This window comes from Dipodomys merriami, unplaced genomic scaffold (assembly GCF_024711535.1).
Source record: "Dipodomys merriami isolate MVZ:Mamm:240054 unplaced genomic scaffold, mDipMer1.0.p SCAF_15, whole genome shotgun sequence".
NCBI classification, from domain to species: Eukaryota; Metazoa; Chordata; class Mammalia; order Rodentia; family Heteromyidae; genus Dipodomys; species Dipodomys merriami.
The window spans coordinates 14676814-14700972 of NW_027202826.1; the positions used below are offsets into that span (position 1 = coordinate 14676814).

Here is a 24159-nt window from a genome sequence, read left to right on the forward strand (position 1 = left end):
AATACTGTTGAATGAAACCAAAGACTGGAAGGAGAAATCGTTTGTCTGCTGACCACGCACCAAGCAGGGTGATATAATCGCCTTTGATAAGATAGCTAGCTGCCTTCCTTCTTTGCTGTAATACCAGATTGAGACCCATTCACTTGTGTCCCAGTGCTGTATCGGGCACTCTCCTGGAAGTTTATTTCAAACCACAGTGGGAAGGAAGGCTGGTACTGTGGAGACAAATTACCAGGATGTTATCGTCTGCCAGTTCTTAGCACATCCCTACAACATCAATTACTCAACAGTTTATAAACATAATGTAGAACTCTCATAGCTTACATTGGCTTAATCTTCCCTCGTGGCACAGATTATCTAAATAAGGACAAGTTGATTAAAATTATGTCATATCTTTTCTCTACTTCTAGTACTGTTTTATAAATGCTTTCAATCTATTCATTCTGGATTTTGTGTCTCTTTCTTGCTAAACTATTCTTTTTTAAAATAAGTTTTTTATTGTGAAAATACTGTACAGAGTGGTTACAGTTACATGAGCAAGGTAATGAGTACATTTCTTATTGAGCATTGTTGCCTCCTCCTTTGTTTTCCCCTCCCCATCCCTTTCCATCCACCCCCCCAAAGTTGTAAAGTTCGTTTTTTCACATAATGACATGTATATCTCATTGTTGCAATGGGTCCACCTGTATCCCTATTTAAACAATTTGTTTTTTCCTTTCCCCTCCACAAAGTATACCAACATCCAATACAGTGAAAACAGGGGGAGGGACATACAAAGCGACAAAGAAATCATCTTATAAATGTGTTAGAAACAATCACAAGAAAAAAAACACATTTGAATCTTTATCTTGGGGTTCATTTTGCCTAACATAAACTTATCTGACCGTTTCTGCTTGTCTTAGACATATACTAGTAATTGCAAATAAGGGAAACCATGGACCTATGTTTCTTTGGGCCTGGCTTACTTCACTTTATATAATTTTTTCCAAGTCTTTCCATTTCCTACGAAATGGGGCAATGTCATTCTTCCTGAAGGAGGCATAGAATTCCATTGTGTATATATACCACATTTTCTTGATCCATTCATCTACTGAGGGACATCTGGGTTGGTTCCATATCTTAGCTATGGTAAATAATGTTGCAATAAACATAGTTGTGCTGGTAGCTTTAGTATGGTCTTGTTTGTGATCATTTGGGTAAATGCCCAATAGTGCAATTGCTGGGTCAGAGGGGAGCTCTATGTGGAGTCTTTGAGGAACGTCCATACTGCTTTCCAAAGTGGTTGAACAAGTTTACACTCCCACCAACTATTTTTTATCCATCAATGTTGCCTCCTCTTTTGTTTTTCCCCTACCATCCCATCCCTCCCACCTCCTCAACTACACCCTCCCACCCCCAACCCCCACATAGCCACCGCCACCCCTGCCTAAATTGTAAAGTTTGTTTTTCGACATAGTGTCTTGCACATTGATAAACTATTCTTGTATCTACATTTTGCTCGTAGCATTTTCCCTCTCATTGGTATATTTGCTTCTCCATTTATCTAAAGGCTTACTTTTGTCCCTCCTTCCTTCTTTCCCTCCTTCCTTCCCTCCCTCCTTCCTTCCTCCCTTGTTTCCTCCCTTTCTCCCTTTCTCCTATCCTTTTCTTTTTTCCTTACTTCTTTGGAGGTGGTATGAGGCTTGAACACTCTCCCTGGACACTCTCCCTCACCTTTTATGTGCAAGCTTGGCTAACTGAACCATACATTCACATCTGGATTTTTTTTTGAGGGGGGGTGTCCGGTAGTGGGGCTTGAACTCTGGGCCTGGGCGCCGTCCCTCAGCTCTTCAGCTCAAGTCTAACGCTCTACCACTTGAGCCACAGCGCCACTTCTGGCTTTTTTCTTTTTTCTTATGTGGTGCTGAGGAATTGAACCCAGGGCCTCATGCATGCAAGGCAAACGCTCTACCACTGAGCCACCTTCCCAACCCCATTCACATCTGGCTTTTTGAGGGTTAATGAAGATAAGTCTCACACTTTCCTGCCTGGACTGGCTTCAAAACAAAATTCTCATATTTCAGCCTTTTGAGTAGTTAGGGTTTCAGGTATGAGACACCCAAAACTTACTTTTTATATATTGTATCTTAATCTTTGACTAAGACTCTTCAAAAATTCAAATGGAGTTTTCACTTACTATCTAATACTTTCCATTGTTAATAAATTATTGATGACATGTCTCTACAACTATTAGAGAAAGTAATCAGAAACTTAGAAAGTTTACTAATATTGAAATAAACTAAAAAGTGTTGCTTCTTTAGCTAAAACAAATTGCTATGAGTCATATTTTCTATTAATAAATTGAACATGCTGTATTTAAAAATGATAATAACAATAATGATAAATACAGATAATGCTTCTCAGATAATGCATTGTCTACACACCTTAGCAAGATCATGGAGACTAAGATGTTATATACATATACATTTATACATATATGATATATATACACATTCACATGTATATACATATGTATGTGTATGTGTGTATATATATATGTGGCTACATAGATGTATGTTTATAGATAACATACATAGAGAGAAAGAGTGAACAGAGAGAAAATATACAAAATTCATCCAAAATTTGAAAACAAAGTTTCTTCAAATAACAATATAAATTTTGGAAAACATCAAATCACATAACAAATTTGTATTAAGTTACATTTTGTGTGATTAAAATTCATCTTTCAAGTAATTCTCAGTGGGACAAAGAAGAAGTGCAAAGTGTGATCATGCTTTATAATAGCTCTTTGCTCATTATTAGAAAGCACTTTCATACTTGAAAAAATCATATCTTAAGTATTATTTCTAGAAATTAAAGAATAACTTCATGAAGTTTCATTTATTATTTGTTCATTATATGAAACGTAAGAATATGTCTAGGGTGTATATGATAAGAATTGATAGAAGCTTTGATATTAAAGCTATTTTCTCTCCTATTCTCCCTCATTCCCATTCTCTCTCTCTCTCTCTCTCTCTCTCTCTCTCTCTCTCTCTCTCTCTTTCTCTCTCTCTCACACACACACACAAATGCATGTGTTTATAAATACACAGAGCTCTCATTTTTAACATAAGCCAAAAAAAATTAGAATAAATATCCAAAGTTAGTCAACCAAAATTGCTTCCCATTTATTGTTTGCCTTTTCCTTTTATGTAAAATTTGTTTCTTTTTACCTTATTAGCAGTCTGAAAGCTAGTAAAACTCCCTACCCAAGTCTCAGTGCTAACCTAATAGAAATTGCTTTTAGTAGGTTACAACCAGATAAGTTCAGAATTAAATCTATTCAAATCTATAATGATTTCAGGAAAACAGGGAGCTGCTCACTTACACAAAGGTGATAGCAAGAAGATACGGAGGAACATAACAGTAACAGAGGCTACAAAATCAAGTTGAGTCAAATTATAGAAGGATATACACTTATGTATTTATTAGGTGTTTATTAAAAATCTACCAAAGATTATTTGGAATGGAAAGGTGAACATTTGAACTCCACTCTCTGTTAAACCACAAAACAGTATTGTTTATATTTCTATGTTTCAAGTTTTTGATGAAGGATGCTTTGATTTAGCACATCGACAGTGCATCTACATATCAAACACATGTTTCTATGCATTTTGCTAAAGGTTTTTTATCTTTGAATAAATCTAAACTCCTATAATGTGACTCGTTTTCGTCCATTTACAAAAAGCCTGTTTAGTTTGTTTGGTTTGTTTTATGTGATCAGTGCTGATGGCTGATTTGTTTTCTATTCCAGGTTGTGGAGACTAATTTGGTTGCTTTCGACTGTCACTGGATCATTATAAATGAGGTAAAGTCTCGTTACCTTTACTGTCATCTCCATCCTGCTATTGGGAAGGTAGCTGCTCTCAGCATTTCCTACGGCCTTGAATTGCTATGGAGACAGAATCTGAAGTAAACTTTCAGCTTTCTGAGTGAATGCTGTTAAACAAAAATAGAATGAGGATTTAAAAAATGATAAAAGTCTTTATATGAATAATATAAATGGAGAAAGTCTTCCCCACTGAGTATCTTTTAGCTTTTCCTGTTGGCACATACTACCTGCTTAGAAAGATCATCTTCATGAAAAGTACAGTTCCTCTTTGTAAGGGAAGTGAATTCTCCTCAGGGGAGAGCCTGTATTCCCATTTATATTTTAATGTCATTTTTTTAAACTTTCATATCCACCTCTTTGCATGAGGATTGAATAGTTCTGCATATGAATATGAATCAACAGAGAACAGCGTATTTTTTTTCCATTTACAGAAAGAAATACAACTGTTTTAAAGTCCACACACTTGTCAAATTCCTTGCAAAAGGCTTATTTTTTAAGATAATATATAAGATTAAACATCTATTACAGATGAATGAGAGTGGTTGATGCCTGAAAGCTACTCAGGAGGCTAAGATCTGAGACTCAAAGTTCAAAGCCAGCCTTGGCAGACAAATCTGAGGGACTCTTATCTCTAATTAACCAGCAGAAAGCCGAAAGTGGAGCTGTGGCTAAAGTGGCAAAGCACTAACTGAATGAGAAAGCTAAGCAACAGAGAGCAGGCCCTGAGTTCAAGTCCTAATTCTCGCTCTCTCTCACACACACATATACACACACACATACTATATACAATATAACATACTATATACAGTATATATCTGTATAATATCTATTTGTAATATCTGTATATCTGTATATATTATACATATAGGTAATATATACATTATATGTATTACATATGTTATATAGTACGTACATTACAATGTATTTGTGTATATATATAGGTAGATAGATAGATAGATATTACAATCCCTGAGAGCTCTATATAGTAAGTACTTATTAGTCAAGATCACTAAGAACTATGAACAGACCAGTCCTTGGCAAATTATATGATCAAATCAAATACTGTGATTTTTCCCCCTCAATCAGATGTAGATTCAGACATATATATGATTTACAAATAAAGATAATGTATTGAAGTACACCAGTGGCTCACATCTATAATCCTAGCTACCCAGGAGGCTGAGATCTGAGGATCATGGTCCAAAGCCAACCCAGGCAGTGAAGTCTGTGAGAAATCTTTTCTCCAAAGTGGTAGAGCACTAGCCCTGAGCAGAAAAAGCTCAGAGATAGCTCCCAGGCCCTGAGTTCAAGCCCCATGACCAACAAAATTTAAAAAAGGACAATGGATTATTTACTTATGGACTTAGTATGGACTTTCAGAAAATTAGAAAAATTTTAGGAATAAAAGTGTGTTTGAGGTAAGAATTCTGATTTTGCAAGTCAGCAAAATAGATTAAATCCTGAGTATAAAATTTATCAAGCTACAATTTTCCTATGCCTTGGTAGATTGATTTGTATAATATTTATTTTACAGATTAATAATAAAAATTGAATGAGGTCTTAGTCAATTGTACAAATGACTCAATGAATGTATCACGGGAAGATCATTTCCTATTAAAACTCGGGTAGCACTTTCTATCTTTAGTGCTGAGTGCTAAGTTATTCCAGGAACACTGAGGGGTGAGGTCTTCAGAGGATGAATGATTTTCTTCTCCTTATGCAGAGATGTTAAAATAATTCCGTTTCCAGTTGTTTTTCCTACTTACCCCTGCACTGATAGTGAAGCATTTTAGCTCAGGGTAAAGATGCCAGAAACATCTTACAAGTCTGTTTTTGCTCAGCCAAAATTTATATCTCTTAGTCAGTGTAATTCTCCTGTCAAACTGAGATGCATTTTTTTCTGAGATTTCCACAGGCAATGTGTACATTTATAAGATCTGTTTTAGTGAGGGTCTGATTTCTTCTAATTTTGTTAATATTGTTTTTAAGACAAGATCTCATGATGTAACACAGGCTGGACTCAAACTCAAAAAAAAATCATCTTGCCTGAGCCTCCCAGGTACTGAGATTCAAGGCATATGCTACCATGCTTAGCTTCTCATACCTCTTAATTCTCCATTTACAATGAGTAAGTATCCATCAGGGCAGAAGGGAGGACCAAAGGGAAAGAGGCTTAGCAAACTTTCATGATAGCTTTTCAGATCAGGTGTTTTCCATTTCTATTTTTTTCTGTTAGGAAAGTAAGATTCAATGAAAACAAACAGTTCTCTGAATATTATACCACTTTTATGTTTAGGTGCTAAGAATAGAATTTAAAAAAGAATTTTCCATTGTAAAGTTTCAATTGCCTTTGTCTTGTGTTGGGTTGTTGTTTTGGTCATTCTCCCTATGGGTTGTATTTGTGGGTTGGTTTTGTTTTGTTTTATTTTCTGCCTCTGTTCCAATCTTAGGAGAGACTGTTATCCCACTAGCTTTTGTATTTGGTTTAATTAGCTTGTAGATTGCATTCTTTAAAACTAAAGAATCTTTACAATTCTTATTTTTATCTGATATTAAATTCCTTCCTTTTTGGGGGATTAGTAACAGAAAGATACTTGGTTGTAATAATGCCATACATCCATGCAGTGTACCTTGAACAACTCCATGGCTTCCTTTATATTTCTATCTTTCCTCCTTTTTCAAACACTGCTTGGTGGCTTTCATTGTACTGTTTTTATATGTAGTTAGGTCTTCTTCTCTTCTCAGGATCAGAAGGTATATCCTCCCCTCAGTATCCCGTCCTCCCTCAGCCCCCAATTCACCCATAACACATTACAACAGGTGATCTGAACACTGGCTAGTTATCTTGGAGATGGAGTGAACTTTTCTGCCTAGGCTGACCTTGTATCCTTATCCTCTAGATCTCAACTTCTAGCGTAGCTAGAAGTACAAGTATGAGCCGCTGGATACAAAGAAATAATTTTACAATTCAGATTCTTTAAGTTATTTAGAGCTCAGAAAATTTTTGTGGATCTCTATAGAAGTTATTTAGCATATTTGGAAATTTGCCGGCTCAAGAAAGTATTTGCCTGGTGGATTACTTATTTATAAGATTAAAAAACTTATCACTGAAACATTTAAAAACAACATGAGAACAATATGATAGTTTTTTATTTAAAAATTTTACTTGTGGACTTTTAATTATAGTTCAATATAATCTTTCTTCCAGATAAAGTGATCAGTTGCCTATGTTTATGTAACACATTGATTCTGTCACCCTTTAAATGGACCTTTTGAGATGCAGAAGTAAAATTTCTGTAAATGTAAGAGTTCCCAATCAAGTTTTCATCTCACTACCACACTGATTTTTTGAGATCAGGTGTCAAAACTAAAATTGCAGGTGAAAGTTTTGAGACAGACTGTCTGTTGGTTTCATTCAGGATGGCAGATTCTTCCAGAAAATTAATTTCTTTTTCCTTCACACATAAAATAGGTGAAACCTATTCAATTCAAACTGGCATTTCTTCATATCTGCTTAGGTGTAGGCAACTGAGAACTTCAAACCTTGTGGAAAGTATAAAAAGTAACCATCTCTTTTACATGTGTTTGAAAGCATGACTCAAGACTCATGAGATATGACTTAATCATTCTTTACAGAATTATCAGATTGCTAAATATTGAAATAATGCATCTGTATAGTTTTCAACATTTGTGAATACCAACCAAAGTAATTTCTGTAAGGAATTATGAACTTCTTGTACAATGCCTTTGGAAGTTTTTTTTTCTGATAATAGTAAAATCTACGAATAGATTAGTGTCATTTCCCAATAGGCAAATCAGTTAAAATTTTGCCAAATATATAGTAGTAGTTCATTAAAAGATTTTTTTCTTCTAATGTGCAGATTTATAGTCTGTCATGAATTGCACAGATAAAGCTGGTACTACTTAAATTTTGGATATATCTTTGTGTTTTAAAACTAATAAGTGCTACTGTATAATGTATACATTATAAGGAAATAGTACAATTTTTACTACCTTTTCATTAAAAACATAAAACTGCTTGATTATACAACATGAAAAAATTTAAACATTAAAACGTATTGGATAGCGATATTAACATCAATTAGGTTTAAAATTTTCAAGCTAATGAAAAGATTAAAATGAAGTTGCCAGGACACTGTTGAATCTATAAGCAGAAGCCAGACAGAGCCTTGGGTGCCCATTGAAATGACACAGACTAAAGGAAAAAGACGGTATTTTAAACCGAGATAAAAACATTTTTTATGGTGCATTAACAATTAATCACCCAGAAATTTCTAATATTACACTGGATTTAGTGATGGGCAGGTGTTATTTTATTTTCAGAAAAATCTATATTTCATAAAGATCACAAAGAAAGGATGAATTTATATTTGCAATAACTAATATATGTCTGAGACAAGCAGAAACGGTCAGATAAGTTGATGTTAGGCAAAATGAACCCCAAGATAAGGACTCAAAAAGTTTTTCTTTCTTGCTATGGTTTCTAACATATTTATAAGATGATTTCTTTGTTGTTTGTATGTCCCTCTCCCATGGTATAACTCCTGTTTTCACTGTATTTGGTGTTGGTATAATTTGGGGAAGGGAAGGGAAAAAACAAATTGGGATACAGGTGGACCCATCGCAACCATGAGATGTACAAGACGTTATGTCAAAAAATGAACTTTACAACTTTGGTGAAGGGGAGGGTGGTGTGAAGGGACGGAAGGGTAGGGGTGGGAAGGGGAAACAAAGGAGGAGGCAACAATGCTTGATAAGAAATGTACTCATTACCTTGCTCATGTAATTGTAACCCCTCTGTATGGTATTTTCACAATAAAAAAAAAGAATTTTAAAGCTTTGAAAAAGAAAAATATACAGTTACTTCTTTATATGTTATTAAGCCAAATGGGAATATTTAACTATGGGGTTATGTGGACAGGAGAGAAAGAACTACATTTTTGAATTATGCACTCACCACCACAGGGAAATTATCTTGTTTCTCCCTTTATTAAGCCTGGCTCAGTCTTATTCACCAACAGAACTTTGCATCTTTATGTCTGGACAATGATAAACCACCTTACACATTCACAAGCTATGAGAAATTTATTTTATCTATCCTTTACCAAGAGAGACATAGAAGTGAACTCTAATAATGATAAAGAAAAATATATTATAATGTTTTCCTCTTTGAGGGGAATTCACAAGTTGAGTTGAAACTCCTTTGTACAACTACTTAAAGATAATAGTAAAATAATATTTCCTCTTGCTCCCTGTAATCACCTCACTTTAAAAGCCTCATTTTTCATTGCTAGGAACAATTACTCACATATTGCAGCTACCTCCCTAGATCCTCAAAATATCTTTAAATCCACTAGTGAATAAGGAGTTATAACTGAACACAGTTTTATGAGCTATTTCAAGTTTTCACCCATCCTGGTAATTTTCTATTATATATCGAACATAACCAAGGGTTATTGCTATTAGTAAAGTGTGTTTAAATCAAATTCTCTAGAATTTATTTAGACGTGAATCTGTATTTTTGAAAGCACAGAAAGTAATGACAAATACCTTGATCATTTTAATGAGCATGAGCTGTTTTGCTTTGATAGGTGCTGAGCCTTCAGCAAATGTATTGTAGACTGCATTTCTACCTAACTACTTGCCTTCTTTTCCCCCTGTTGCTGAATTAAAGAATGTCTAATTCTTCTGCTACTACTTATCTTACAGGAAATAAACGATGCGGATGTACAGGAACTTGTAAGAAGGTCAATTGGAAGGTTAACGATTATTCGACAGACTTTTCCCATCCCCCAGAATTTAAGCCAGCGCTGTTTCCGTGGGAACCATCGCATATCTTCAACACTCTGCGATCCAAAGGACCCTTTTGCTCAGAATATGGAGGTATATCTGGGTTATGGGGCATTTTTTTTTTGTCCAGAATGCATCATTGCCCACTTTCGAAGAGATCTTTTAGGATTGCGCCGGGGTCTGGATTATGTGTTGTCATCTCAGAGCGATGTTGCTCCTCCACAAATTTAATAAGCTTGATAGGGAAAGAGTGCTGAGAAGCTGGGTCTTTTATTCCTTTGATCCTATTATAGAAAAATGTCTCCTTCTTTAATAAAAATGTAATCGTCAAAGGCTATTTCCTTCGGAGCAAGTAGATCCCTGGCACTTCTCAAGGTAGAGTCTGCGATTTATACTCCAAAGGTTAACCCCCACAACTACTAAGCTGGTTGCCTGGCCGTGCACAAAGGACACAGGCATTTATTCTTTTGAAAATGAATTTCTTGAAATCCATGGAAACTGTAGATGGGTATTTTTTTAAATAGTGACAAACTTTCAGCACAAAATGTATATAAAATTCCAAAGCCTGCTCAGTATTGTCTAGTCATGTGCAGTCTGGGTAGGATATACTGGGATCTCAGCAGTCAAAGAACAATGGAGAATTTGGATGTTAAATCTCTAAACAGCAAGTGGAGAAAAAACACCGAATCCTGAGGCTCACTCATAAGAAGGCTCTTTAAATACTCACTTGGAGCATATTTTTTCTGAAGGAAAATCCCATCAGATTTTTCCTCTTTGCACAGGTGATTTCAAGCTGCCAATTTGCAGCGGGTTTTAGACACAGTAGGCATTGTACCAACAGCAGGAATGAGAAAGAGGACTCTAGCCAGGAAGAGCCAGAGAAAAAAGGAAGAATCAATCAGATAAACTGCATCTTACTAGTGTAGGGATTTGTGCTGAAGCAGCTCCTTAGATTACTACTATACACAATGTTAACATATCGGTGAGTACTTAAAAACAATAACTGAGTATCTGCAAAGACATCAGTCACCATCAGCTTTAAAAATAAGGAAAACAATATATTCTATAAATTATATGTTCAAATATTATGGGAAATAGTACTTAGGAAATGTTCAGTGTGAACAATTTGAACATAATATAGCCTTGGGAAGATTAATTCATACTTCTCTAGAAAAAGAATCCCATAATCTCTCCTTCTTTAGTCACCTTTGAGAATCCTTAAATGAATTTGTGGTTATCCAGCTGGTGTGTGTGTGTATGTGTGTGTGTGTGTGTGTGTGTGTGTGTGTGTGTGTGTGTGTGTGTGTGTGTGTGTGTGTGTGTGTGTAATAAATGATCAGCAGTACTGGGGTTTAAGCTCAGAACTTCTTACTAGGCTGGAGCTCTACCACTTGAGCCATGACTCCAGCCCTATCCAACCATTTCTTAATGAGTACTAGCATTTAGCATTATAAGGAGCGGAAGTTCCTCACTGGATTTTAAGTGAGCTTAAAATAGATTACATTTAGGAGCTGGGATCATAAAATCTCAACCTGTACAAGTCCATCACACCTGCCTCTGTGCTTTGTGCCTCTGTGACTATTCGTGAATTTGAATGTAAGTGAGAAGGTAATTGTCAAAGTAAACCACCCTGGAGCCATAAAAAGACCTGTTCAAATTTTAGTGCCACTTTTAATGGCATGCTTATCATAATGGACACTTTGCACATTAGCTGGTTGTGAATGTAATTGATGTGAAAATGATGGAATTCTAAGTGAAGAAAAGCAGAAAGCACTTTTATTTAGAAAATTATGAAATATTAAAAACTGTTCTTGTCAAAGAAAGTAGCAGGAAGTGAAAGAAGAAACAAGAAATTAATGACTGGCATCAGAGAGAATTTTAAAAAATCTTTGAATGCACATTTGCTCAATGGCGTATTTCTTCCATTTCAGTCCGCCAAGGAACAGGTATTTCACTTATTTACAAAATCTTAAATTTATATAACGCATACCCTCCCCTAACTCATATCTTTAGACCTTATTCTTCTCCAACCCACAGTTGGAAGAAAATGGAACAACTCCTTTTTTCTTTGAGAACTTGTTACATCAACTTTACTCTTATGTGTGATAACATTTTGCTAAATATTTAATATATAAATGGAAAACTGACACCTTTCTATGTGAAGATTTATATAAATGAGGGTGTGAATGCAGGGCTCTTGAATTTAAAATGGTCTGCTAAAAGCAGAATGCTTGATGTAGATCCTTTCTCACTGAAGTAAGAGAAAGCAACATTTGTGATTTTTTTCCTATCAGTATTACCTCTGATTGGTAATGTGGGACCTACGGAAACAGTGCAGGCAAATATGACCACCAAGAGGTTTTTTACCTCAGAATTCAGAAATGTACCACTTATACATTTCAAAACAAGTGAACTCTAGATATATTAAGACAACTAGAAAGCCAATTAACCAATATAAAGAGAGAATGTTGTGGGGCTATTTGAGTGGTTACCAATTTTGTTGTATGTAGAAAGGGAAATGGGATTTATTAAGAGCTGAAGACAAGCTTCATAAATTTCAATTAGTGCCCCAAAACTGTTAATTGAACTTACGTTTCACAATAAAAAATGGAAAGAAGATCCCTTTGGTAGGAACAAGCCCTTTACAATATATGATAAAGGAATTGAGATATTTACTGCTTGGTGAAACTCATGCTAAGGAAAAGAAACAACTGAATATTCAAATTACACAGATAAATACTTTACTCTTGAAATGCAAGAGATTCTGTGGTCATCCACAAGATTCTGACCTCAAAGTTACTATTTTCAAATCACTACATGAATTAATATGGATAAAATGATGATTTACAGCTAACACAAAGCCTCAAGAGAAAACATATGATTTGTCACATCCTCAAGATAAAAAAAAATATTGAGTAATAAATCTGAAAGTTGAAATTGTACAGAGATAAAATTACAGGTTCAAGCTGAGGTTCAATGTCTCACACCTGTAATTCTAGCTACTCAAGAGGCTGAGAAATGAGGATCTCAGTTCAAATTTCACACAGGGAAGTTTTTGAGATTCTTATTTCCAATTCACCACCAAAAAGCCTAAAGTGGAGGTCTAGTTCAAGTTGTAGCTCACCAGCCTTGAGTGGAAATCCTAAGGAAAGCATCTAGGTTCACACCCCAAGATTAGATGTATACACACACATACACAGACACATACACACATACACAGTATGTTTTTAAAAAAAAAAAAACAATTGCACAAAGTCTAGCTGGAAGAGTCATGATTGGACAGTAGTTTGAAACTGTTGAAAGCAAATTCAGTATGATCATGGTACAAGCCTGTAAACTATTTAAATACAATCTTTGACTCTTATGTTAGAAGCCTTTGGCTAAGATCAAGAGATGGATACAAATTCTTTCATTATTATCTCCTAATCACACCACATCTGCACTAGCATGCTAGTTACTACACTTTTAACAGAAACATTGAAAAATTGAGAAGACAGAAGGCAGAAAGTGAGGTGTGGAAAAAAACCTAGAAACTGTGTCAGCTAATGATTAGTATAAGGACCGAGGGAGTTTCAGGGCAAGTGACAATGTGCTGAAGATTGTTGGATGTTCAGTGCTGTCAGTGAACAGTCATTATCACAGGGCAGCAAGAGAACATGGTGAATCTGTACAAGACCCTGACTTTTAGACGTTAGCAGCAGTGTATGTTTTTGCTCAGCAAATAATCATTGGTGTTGGTTACAGCCAGAGAAATAGATAATTTTTGTTTAAAATGAAATTGCCCCTTTGTGTGTGTATGTCTCTGTGTGTGTGTGTGTGTGTGTGTGTGTGTGTGTGTGTGCATGTGTGTGTGTGTACATACACTGGCACTAGGGCTTGAACTCAGGATCTGGGGAGACATTAATTTCCATCATGCCCTTAATTTCTCAGATTTATTTTCTATCAGGACTTTCCTCTAAGAAGTAATAATGTAACATTTAACACCTTTGATTGACCTTCATGTTTTCTAAATAAATTCTAATTTCTCAGAAAAATAAGCACTTTTTATAATTAATTGATAATATGAATAGTGATTCTTGCAAGACATAATTGTAATACTAGATTAACCTTAGCAAGATTCTGTTATAATTTTTTAGTCTGTATAGAAAAAAGATAATAACATCTTAGGAGAAGAAAGTGTAGCTATAAATTCACATTCACAAATTTTAAGTCCATGGTATTTGTCATATCCATGATTCATAATCAATGTGTATGCCTATGTTATTTTTGTATATCTTGCTCTTGTAATATTTATGAATGACTTGATTTCCTTTCCTTTCTGCATTACAGAAGAGCAGAAACCCAAATGCATACTCTGCTTCTTTCTGCGAACCTATAACTCTCATCTATATGAGATGGAGTTGATCGCACGTTGATTAGTTGATCTCATCTGAATAACTAAAAGGCAGAGATCTGGCATATTTAGAAAATGTATTATTCAGCATACCCTTGCAATCTTAAACCCTTAGATCCTTTACTCCTCAGATAGAAATAAGGGCCCATGATTTCTACAGCTTTGCGTCTGTGAAGCTACGCTTTGTAGCTGCTCTTTCATAACCGAGTAAGCCAGGCGTAAGGGGGAAACAGTTGAGTCGTACAATCAGACAAGACTGCATTTTTTCAATGGCAAAATTTCTTGGGAAATGTAAAAAGAAGCCTGCTTCACGAATAACCCAATAAACCAGCCATGGCTGGTACGTGCATGATCTCAGCTTAGAGGAAGGGTTCCTTATCCTGGGTGTCTGGCATTGGTGGTTTTAATGATCACTGTCTACTGTCTTTTCAGATTTCAAACCTGTACATTTATGACACGGTGCTACTGCTTGCTAATGCTTTTCATAAGAAGCTAGAGGACCGGAAGTGGCACAGCATGGCGAGTCTGTCGTGCATCAGGAAGAATTCGAAACCCTGGCAGGGAGGGCGGTCCATGCTAGAAACCATCAAGAAGGTAAATACCCGCAAGCCCCTCACTCATCCTAGTGCGCATGCCCAAATCAGTGTTGGACATGCTTGTAAAAGGGTCTTTCTTCTGACGAAGAATATTTTAGGCATCTCAGAGCACAAAATGAGAAAGAAAATAATATGTATATATACATATACTATACTATATAATATAGTATCCATTATATATGTATATTACATCTATACATATATAAATACTATCTATAAATGTATATATAAAGGAATTATATATATATACACAGACACACATACACACACACATATATATACATATATATAAATATATATGTATATATATATATATATATATATATAAAGAAATGTCAGGATTTTTGTAACCGTGTATTGCCCCAAAGAGCCCTTATTTTTTTACATAGGAAATTTATGCAAGTAATAATGGCTGGTTGAGATATTATATACCATGATTGTACCATTAGGATTTAGATACAACAGTTGTTTTTAGTTGTTGTTATTATAAAACTGTACTATCAACTGAAAAAATATCCTAATAGACTTACCTGGTCGTTTTCTTGTAAATGACACATGGTAAGACATTGTGACTTACTTTTTTAGGGGGGATCATGCAGGGGTTTGGACTCAGGGCACGCATGCTCACTCAGCTTGCTTGCTTGGATGGTTGGTGCTCTACTGCTTGAGCCAGTCCTCTACCCGTGCTTTTTACTAGTCACTTAGGAGATGATGTTTTCTCAGGCCTTTCTGCCTAGGCTGGCTTCAAACCAGAGTTCTCTCTAGTTCTCAGCTTCCTGAATAGCTATGCCATGAGCCATGGGTGCCCAATTGATCACCTTTACCTTGTAAGGAAGACATGGCAGTGAACAGTTAATATGTTAGAGCACTGGGGATCTAGTTCTGCATTGCATTGCATTTTTCTTCTTCACTGTCAGGGGTTACCTACCCGCTGTGACCCGCATTGACATAGTTACCTTCGCCATTCTCACAAGGCCATTTTTGTTGCTTCGCTCGTCTCGGTGCTATGAGTGCTCTGCAGTTTATTAACCTCTTTGTCATGTCGTCCTTGCTGACATTTTCCGTTTGTCTTGCACAGCTCCTTGGATTTAGAATGAAATGATTAATGAAACAAACAAATTACTCCCATACCCTTTACACAAAGAAGACAGCCATGGGAAGTTTATCTTCTTTATCTTATCCATCCTTTCCTTTTCTGAATATGTTTATCTTTCTCTCCTGGAACAACAATGACAAAACATCTGGTAATTTGAAGTATGCATTTATTTTAAAAAGTTAGAGAAAGAACACTAAAATTTAACATTGGCAGTGAAGTAGATATACAAACAAAACAAAAACAACGCCTCCACCCAAACCCAGAAAGTAGAAGAAATCTGTCATATGGAGAATCGCCTGGATGTTTCTATTGGTTCTCTTTGCTCTGTGCAAAAGAATCACTTTAATGAGTATTCAGACACTTATCAGCCAAGTACTTGAGAATTAAACTGTATTGAGTGTATTGGCAGAGAAACATCTTTCAGCTGAGAACTGAGCAGATCAAATAGAAATCAAGGTGTTGCCAAAACCTCCCAGGTCTATCTGTGCAGAATGCTGGCAGGTAGGAAGCCAGGGGAGGTTGTTGAACATGATTCTGATCCTGCCAATTTATTAATTCATGGTTTGGCTAGGACACAGAATCCTAAATATGGGTATTCTTCTGAAGCCTTCTAGCAAAGAGACTAATGGCTTAGGAGGTTGCTTAGGAGACACTTACCGAGAATAACAGCGGGGAAGAAAGAGAGACACCATAGGTAGGTGTTCCTCACAGAGCCATTCACTAGGAAAATGTTGCTGTTAGAAAATTTAGAATCAAAACAGTGAATTACCATCATAACTATTCCATCTTATTTTGAGAGCATTATTTATATATTTTTTGTAAATCACACCATTTTTCAAAGGACTATGTTAACCCTATGAAGGAGAATCTAGGTTTGAACAATGTACACATCGCTGCTTTTTATCCACATGTGAACTTGATCTTCAAAATAGTGTTTGAGTTATTACATTCAGATGTTGAAGCTGTTGACACTACATACACCTAGACACTTGGAGTAAAGATCTATCTCACTAGTGGGTCCCAGCAGACCCACGCTGACTTGAGTCTACCAATTTGATGCTAGCATTCATATTGCTAATACGAAATTGAAAGAACATGACATTTATGTCAGCTTCACATAAAATGAACATTATGTCTTCAATTCTAGTTGTCTTTTAAAATTTTCAGAAAATTCTATTTCAGATCTCAAATTAGAATCATTAAAACATCTTTTAAAAAATATGTTTTAAAAATAGATGTATTAAGGGTCTTATTTGAAAATGTATTTTTAAATCTTATGATAAAAAACCCTGTGTTTATTTTACTATTTATGTGTGTGTGTGTGTGTGTGTGTGTGTGTGTGTGTGTGTCTGTGTCTGTGTCTGTGTCTGTGTCTGTGTGTGTGCACTGGTACTCTGGCTTGAACTCAGGGCCTATGCACTGTCTGTTAGCTTTTTCACTCAAGGCTGATATTCTACCACTTGAGTGACATGCACTCTGGCTTTTTGCTGGTTAATTGGAGATAAAGTTTTCACACACTTTACTTTATGGGCTGTTTTTACATTGTGATCCTCAGATCTTTTCTTCATAAGAAGGTAAGAGTACAGGTGTGAATCATAGGCACCCCACTAGTTTGGTATTTTTATGCTTAAAATTTTGGTTTTTATTAAAAACATACTATTTTAGAATGGTGTGGTATTGTAATAGTGTTAGTCTAACATTACTATGCTAACTTTAAGGTATAGGAAACAAATTCTCAAAAATCAAATGATTTGCTGAGGGTTACACAGATAATTAGTTTTAAATGCCAAATTTCTTGGCTCTTAATCTCATGTTCTTTGTTCCATATCACTTACTCTTTTCATTGTGAAAATCACTCCAGTGAAAATCCCTTGGTTAATATAAACACACTCACTAAGAAAGTCTGGGAATAGAAATTATGTGTTAGTATTATACAAGCCATATGTAAATTTCCCTATGCCTTTTTTTTTTTTTTGCAAAAGCTACCTTTAATTGTCATAGATATATTTTAGGAAGGATTTTTTATGTTTTCTAATTTAATAAATTGATTAAATTTGAGCAAGCTTTCAAACTTGTTTTTTTTTTAAGCTAAGTGAGTCAAATCAATAAAGGCTGGGCAGCTATGGGAGCATGAGAGAGGGAGGCATTTCCAAAGACAGACAAACACCACATCCAATGCTGAGAGCCACAACTGGAAAGCACTTGCCTGAAACATTTAGAAATTACTTTACCCAGTGCAGAACTACCAGCTTTCTCACAGGTAGTAAATTAGCATGATGCACTTGTAGCCTGGCCTATCTCTTCGTTGTTTTTTTTTTTTTTTAACAGAGTTGCTAATTTCCCGTTGTGTCTTAGTGATGATATTCCTAATAAATGAAACAATTTACAGGAGTGCACTTTATCCATCCATTCATCCATCTATCCATCCATCCATCCATCCATTCATTCATTCATCACCCTTTCTACAGATACATATCAAATATCTCTATGGACTTAAATATAAAATAGGTAACAAATATAAAAATATAAAAATAGGTAGTGAATATTGATAAGCACACAGAAAATTGTTATCTAAGGCCAGATTCAACAAAAAGGACTAAGTAAGGTTGAAACAGGATTCTGTGGACCCTAGAAGGGTGTAATGTTTGGTGTTACATGCTCCTACCTGCTTTGTGAATGAGGCATGCATTTTCTACCAGGTCATGCTACCTAACCTACAGCTGAGTTTCCATTTAGGAACTGCCCTGGGTAGATGGGAGCTGCTTCACTCGCTTCTAGGGAGCATCAGGCTCCATGACCAATCATGGCAGAACTCTCCTCCCTCACATAGGAATAATGATGGCTTGCCCACTGGATAGCCTAAGTGGCTATTTCATTCATATCACACTTTTCACGTCTTCTCCAAATGCCTCATCTGTTACTCTCTTAAGACCTCCTTAAGTAAACATCCTTGCATATAAGTGCATCACCATCTCAGAGCTGTTTCCTGTAGAATTTGACATAAAACTGAAAGCACATTAGAAACATTTACAGGGACCTCGTAGCATTCTAATGGAAGCTTGAAAAGCAGCAGTCATGGGAGATGCAAAGCACTGGTAAAAGGATGCTCCAGGTGATGGAACATACTAGCTGTCACAGCTACTAGAAGAAGTCATGCATGCTGTGACAAAAGCTGATTAATTTTCCAGTGTTTCCAGAACACATGGAGATAATTATTGGGACTAAAAAAGAGATTGAGTGAGGTGGGGGGAGGGGGAAAGAGAAAGGATTTACTTTGTGAATAACCCAAAGACAAAAAAGGATTTTTTTACATTCTAGACAGAATATTCTTCCACCAACTGCCCCAAATAAAAATTGTGACTGAGTATATGTAAAAGAAATCATGGGCCATTTTCTATGTAGACTATACAAGCTAGCCAATTAAAATTCAATAGATCCTTAAATATTCTCACATTAGTCTAATTGAACAATTTGTGTGACATCCTTGTGTTAATTATTTTCAATACTGAAAAATAGAAAATGTGTGTGTTTGTAGACTTACCCAAATCTTTAAGTACCAATATATTATTGGTATTCATTGACATTTATCAATCTTGATAAATGTTGACATCAGAGAAAACATATTCTGTGAATGGCACAAGTGTGATCAGTTCAACAAAAGGAGAACACCAACTGCTCTTGAAATATGACTAAAGATCCTATTAAGACCTAAGAGGCTGGGTGCCAGTGACTCACACCTGTACTCCTAGCTACTCAGGAGGCTAAGATCTGAGGATTGCAGTTCTAAACCAGCCTGGGCAGGAAAGACTATGAGACTCTGATCTCTAATCAACTACTCAGAAAAAAACCAGATATGGCACTGTGGCTCAAGTGGTAGAGCACTAACCTTGAGGAAAAGAAGCTCAGGGACAGTGCTCAGGCCCAGAGTTCAAGCTCCAGGACCAGAAGAAAAAAAAAAGACCTAAGAGTGACACAGATCATTGAAAGCACTTAGAGGCATTCATGAATCCAGAAAGGCAAGAATACTCTAGGAATAGGGAAGGAAAAACAGTGCATGACAAATGAAGAGAATTTGAAGGCTTAGAGGAAAACCTCTGCATACATTAGCATCTGGCCAGCAATGGCAAGAAGAGAAGAGAAGGACTTAGTTCCTTATTAGCTAAGAGAGATAGGGGAAAGACCATGTGGGTTTTGGAAACTATTTTCAAGCTCCTGATCTTTGTTCAAGGCCTCAAGTGACCATGAAATGTCTTAAAAACAAGATGGTGACAACACCAAATGACCATAAGGCTCTCATGAGGACGGTGGAGGATCTGTTCCACATCTGTCATTGGCTTAGACAGAGCCAGGGAGAGAGCACCAAGGAAAAAGGCTGATGCTCAGACTTAAGAGTGGATCTAGGCCAGCCAGCGCATGCACTGTGGGATGTAGGGGGAGTCAGCTCTGGGAAGTATTTAGGGGACTGAAAGCATTTGGTGATCAGTAAAGGTCTGTTAAGATGAGAAAGAATAAAACCATGATTCCAAAATTTATGCCATGGGCAGCATACATTTTTACAGAGACTATTTTTTCATGCTTAATCTGAAAATAGATGAAAGAGAATAAGTTACATGAATAATAAAATAAATGATACAACATAGAATGACATATAATCAATAATAGTGGAAGCAAACAGCAATGGTAATAATAATTAAGTTCTCATCACATGAAGTTTTCTTCGTTGTTCTTTATATGTATTATACCATACAAGGATTATAGTAATATCCTGGGGAGGGAATTACTATATTATTCCAATTTTTAAAATATAGAAATTGAAGCATGGAGAAGCTAAGTGAATTAGCCAAGATTATACAGTGACTAGATTCTCAGATCATTGTGAAATCCAGGAAATATGTTATCCTCCTAACTGGGAAATCATATATGAAATTAAAAAAAATCCCACCAGGATATCAAATTCAAATTCAACAGCTTTTCTTATAGTAAAATTACATTACAAAAGAGAAGTTGACTAATTACAAAATCATAATGGAGGATTCATTGTGTTAATTATCATTATTGTAACAATAAATATTGAGATCAAGGTTAGAAAAATCAACAATGCTTTCTTGAACTTATTTTATGAACTTTTGTCATCCTACAGTAGGCTGGTAGGAACAGATGGAACAAGAGATGGAAGAGGCTACATAATGTGCCCCCCCCCCAGAATAAACAAAATCAAACCAGATATGAGGTTACAGGTTATGACAAGTGAGATTTAAGTATCAACATCATAGAGGTGATAATTGAAGTGATTTTCAAAATGAGATCGATTTGTTGTCTAAATAAATACCATTATTAAGCCATGATTCTAAGGCATACAAACTTTAACATTAAAGGGACTGAGAATGTGCTGTGGGTTTGTGAAATGCTAAATAAAATGATGGCTGGTAAACGAAACAAGGAAAAAATATAGTAAATAAGAAAGAAAGAAGTATGACCTACATTGCCATCTGTTGGGGAAGCAAACATCTGTCATGGTGAATGAAAGATGAGGCTTGAAAATTCCCAGTGAATCTCCACGGCTAGAATACCAGTAAGACAAAAAATGCTTTGAGGCCTAATTTAACTTTTATATTAATGTGTGTATTCACACACACATTAAATTTGTTTCCTTTATACATAAAATTGTGGTCACTGCATTATGCGTATACAAATATTGTGGACAGGTTAAGCATCTATGTCTTCAAATATTTATCATTGATGATACAAATATTCAAAATACAGTTTTTTAAAATATACAGAACAACACTGTTATACTTTGGAAACTACATTTACACGGGAAGAGAACTGACAATGCTTTCTTTAAAAAAATAATGAATGTTAAGGTTCACATGAATTAAGGTTCCCATAATTTTAGCTCAAATTTGAATGGAATTACGCTGGGACAAAACATACCATGTTGTCAAAACTTGTCTCCAGAGTATATTTTTATGGCCTCACAAGCGTCTTTTTATTGTACTAACCTGTGCTTACAAGTCACAAAGCATGAAGGCCTCAGCTCTGACAGCGTGTTATTCTGAGCAGAAATTGGATGCTTTTTGCCATAATTGCCATGTTAGTATGACAAGTGGCTGCAATAAGTGTGGTTTCTAAGCTCACATTTTTTTGTCAGTTGTGGGGCTTGAACTCAAGGCCTTGGCACTGTCCCTGAGCTTTTTTGTGCTAGAGGTAAGTGCTCTACCACTTGTGCCACAGGGCCACTCCTGGTTTCAGGGTGGTTTTCTGCCTGGGCTGGCTTCAAACCAAGATCCTCATATCTCAAGCCTCCTGAGTAGCTAGGATTACAGGCATGAACCACTAGCATCTAAACTCACTTTCAGTGTTATGCTTGCTTGTGTTTAGTACCTATTTAAAATTAGCCTGTTTACCATTACACACCTGAAGTACTTCTGTATAGGCAGAAGTAGGGTTCTTAGAGCTTCCTTTAACCTTTTAATGTTATAATTTTATTTCTTTCTGAAATTTTATACCAGCACCTGTTTTCTCCATTAGGGTGGGGTCAATGGCTTGACTGGAGAGCTAGAATTTGCAGAAAACGGAGGCAATCCCAATGTTCACTTTGAAATTCTTGGAACCAACTATGGAGAAGAGCTTGGCAGAGGGGTTCGCAAAGTAAGTCCAAATATGTATGTAAATATGCCTCTCTCCCTTCCTCCCTCTCTCTCTCTCTCTTTCTTCTTCTTCTCCTCCTCCTCCTCCTCCTCCTCCTCCTCCTCCTCCTCCTCCTCCTCCTCCTCCTCCTCCTTCTCCTTCTCCTTCTTCTTCTTTTCCTTCTTCTTCTTCTCCTTCTCCTTCTCCTTCTTCTTCTTCTTTGTTGTCAGTTGTGGAGCTTGAACTCAGGGCCTGAGCACTGTCTCTGAGCTCTTTCCTCAAGGCTAGCACTGTACCACTTTGAACCACAGCCCCACTTCTGGGGGTGATTGGAGATAAGAGTTTCACAGACTTTCCTGCCCCAAATGGCTTTGGACTACCAACCACAGATCTCAGCCTCTTGAGTATCTAGTATTGCAAGAGTGTGGTACCACCACCTGGCAATACTTCTTATAGATCTGTTGGATTGTTGTCTGTGAAAAATAACCACAGTGCAGATTAAAGTTTCTATTGTAATTTGAAAGAGAAAATGGGGGAGGCAGAAAATGGCAGAGAGAGATATTTTTAAACATATACTGAAAGTATTAAGCAATAAATTCTACTTATGTCTTGGAATAAGTTAAAAGAAAAAGTAGCCTGATGCTTGCCTAGAGAAATGGTATTATCTTTCATTTATTATAATAATAATTTTTATGAAGTAGTGAATTTAATACTTATAAAATGCCTACCTATTTGATTTTAATTTGTGACATTCACAAAACTAAAATAAAAGCTTGGCTAAAATTCAGATAATAGTACAGAAAGTCTACTATAAAATGTTACATTATAATATTTCAACTTCTATGTGTGTCATGAAATAGGTAGAAAATACTTGCCTGGAAATGAATTCTAGTATAGTTCACAGATAGATAAGGAGAATAGCTAGGTGCCAATAAAGAGTGTTTTATGAAATTACTGGGACAATGACCCTGCCAAAAAGAAATCTAAAGGCCTGTGGGTATATTACTGTTCTATGGATTGGATCTGACATTTTTATATTTGGGGGCTTTGGAGAAAAAGCTATGGTAACTGAATTTGCATATAGAGCTGATAGCCACAGATGAATAACTTGTGAAGTTGGCCTGTATTGAGAGCTATTGCTCCTTCAAGAGTTGTTTCTGTCCTGTGCTAGCATGTAAGATACTGAAAAACCTAGACAATAAAAAAATTCTCAGTAAGTTATGCTGAGTTGAAGCTGTTTTAATGCAATTTAGTTTTTGGTTTATGGTGAAGAACAGCAAACATAGAGAAATTTGCATAAAGCACAAGATGGATTAGTGAATTCTTTTAAAGGAAGCAGCCACTGTTTCTTTACTAGACTGGTAAAGAAATTTTGCTGCCTTGTAATCATTTTGATACAGTTTAAATGCATTTTAGCACCTATGGCTGCTCCCTTATCCAATGTAGTTGACTTTTGTCAGCGTTTGCACTTATGAATGGACTTGATATCGCACACCTTTTCTCTTCCTTCTCCGGCTCAACATCGTATTGTTCATTGTTGCTTGTAGTTGTTTCCATGATGTGAACATGTTGTTGTAATATTGATATTTAAGAAAAGGTTCCCCAAAATTCTCATTTCTGGTGGATTTTGATGCTCAAGTTATGCTGACTCACCTAAACGAGTTAGAAATATAAAAGCATCCAGAACCATCCATAGTATGTCACCAGATGTAACTTGCAATTAATTCTCCTTAATGAGGTAACTCTCAGTGGGAGTGACAAT

At 36.0% G+C, this 24159-nt stretch overlaps 1 protein-coding gene across 3 annotated transcripts in view; it reads left to right on the top strand.

Annotated features, from left to right (window-relative positions):
• Grid2 (glutamate ionotropic receptor delta type subunit 2) overlaps positions 1-24159 on the top strand; it is a 1042163-nt gene that overhangs the window by 625280 nt on the left and 392724 nt on the right. For all 3 annotated transcript variants that reach the window (XM_070022289.1, XM_070022287.1, XM_070022288.1), the window contains 4 exons: positions 3794-3847; positions 9602-9775; positions 14508-14669; positions 22299-22418. In XM_070022289.1, the coding sequence (XP_069878390.1) occupies positions 3794-3847; positions 9602-9775; positions 14508-14669; positions 22299-22418 (510 nt within the window). The remainder of the gene's footprint in view (positions 1-3793; positions 3848-9601; positions 9776-14507; positions 14670-22298; positions 22419-24159) is intronic.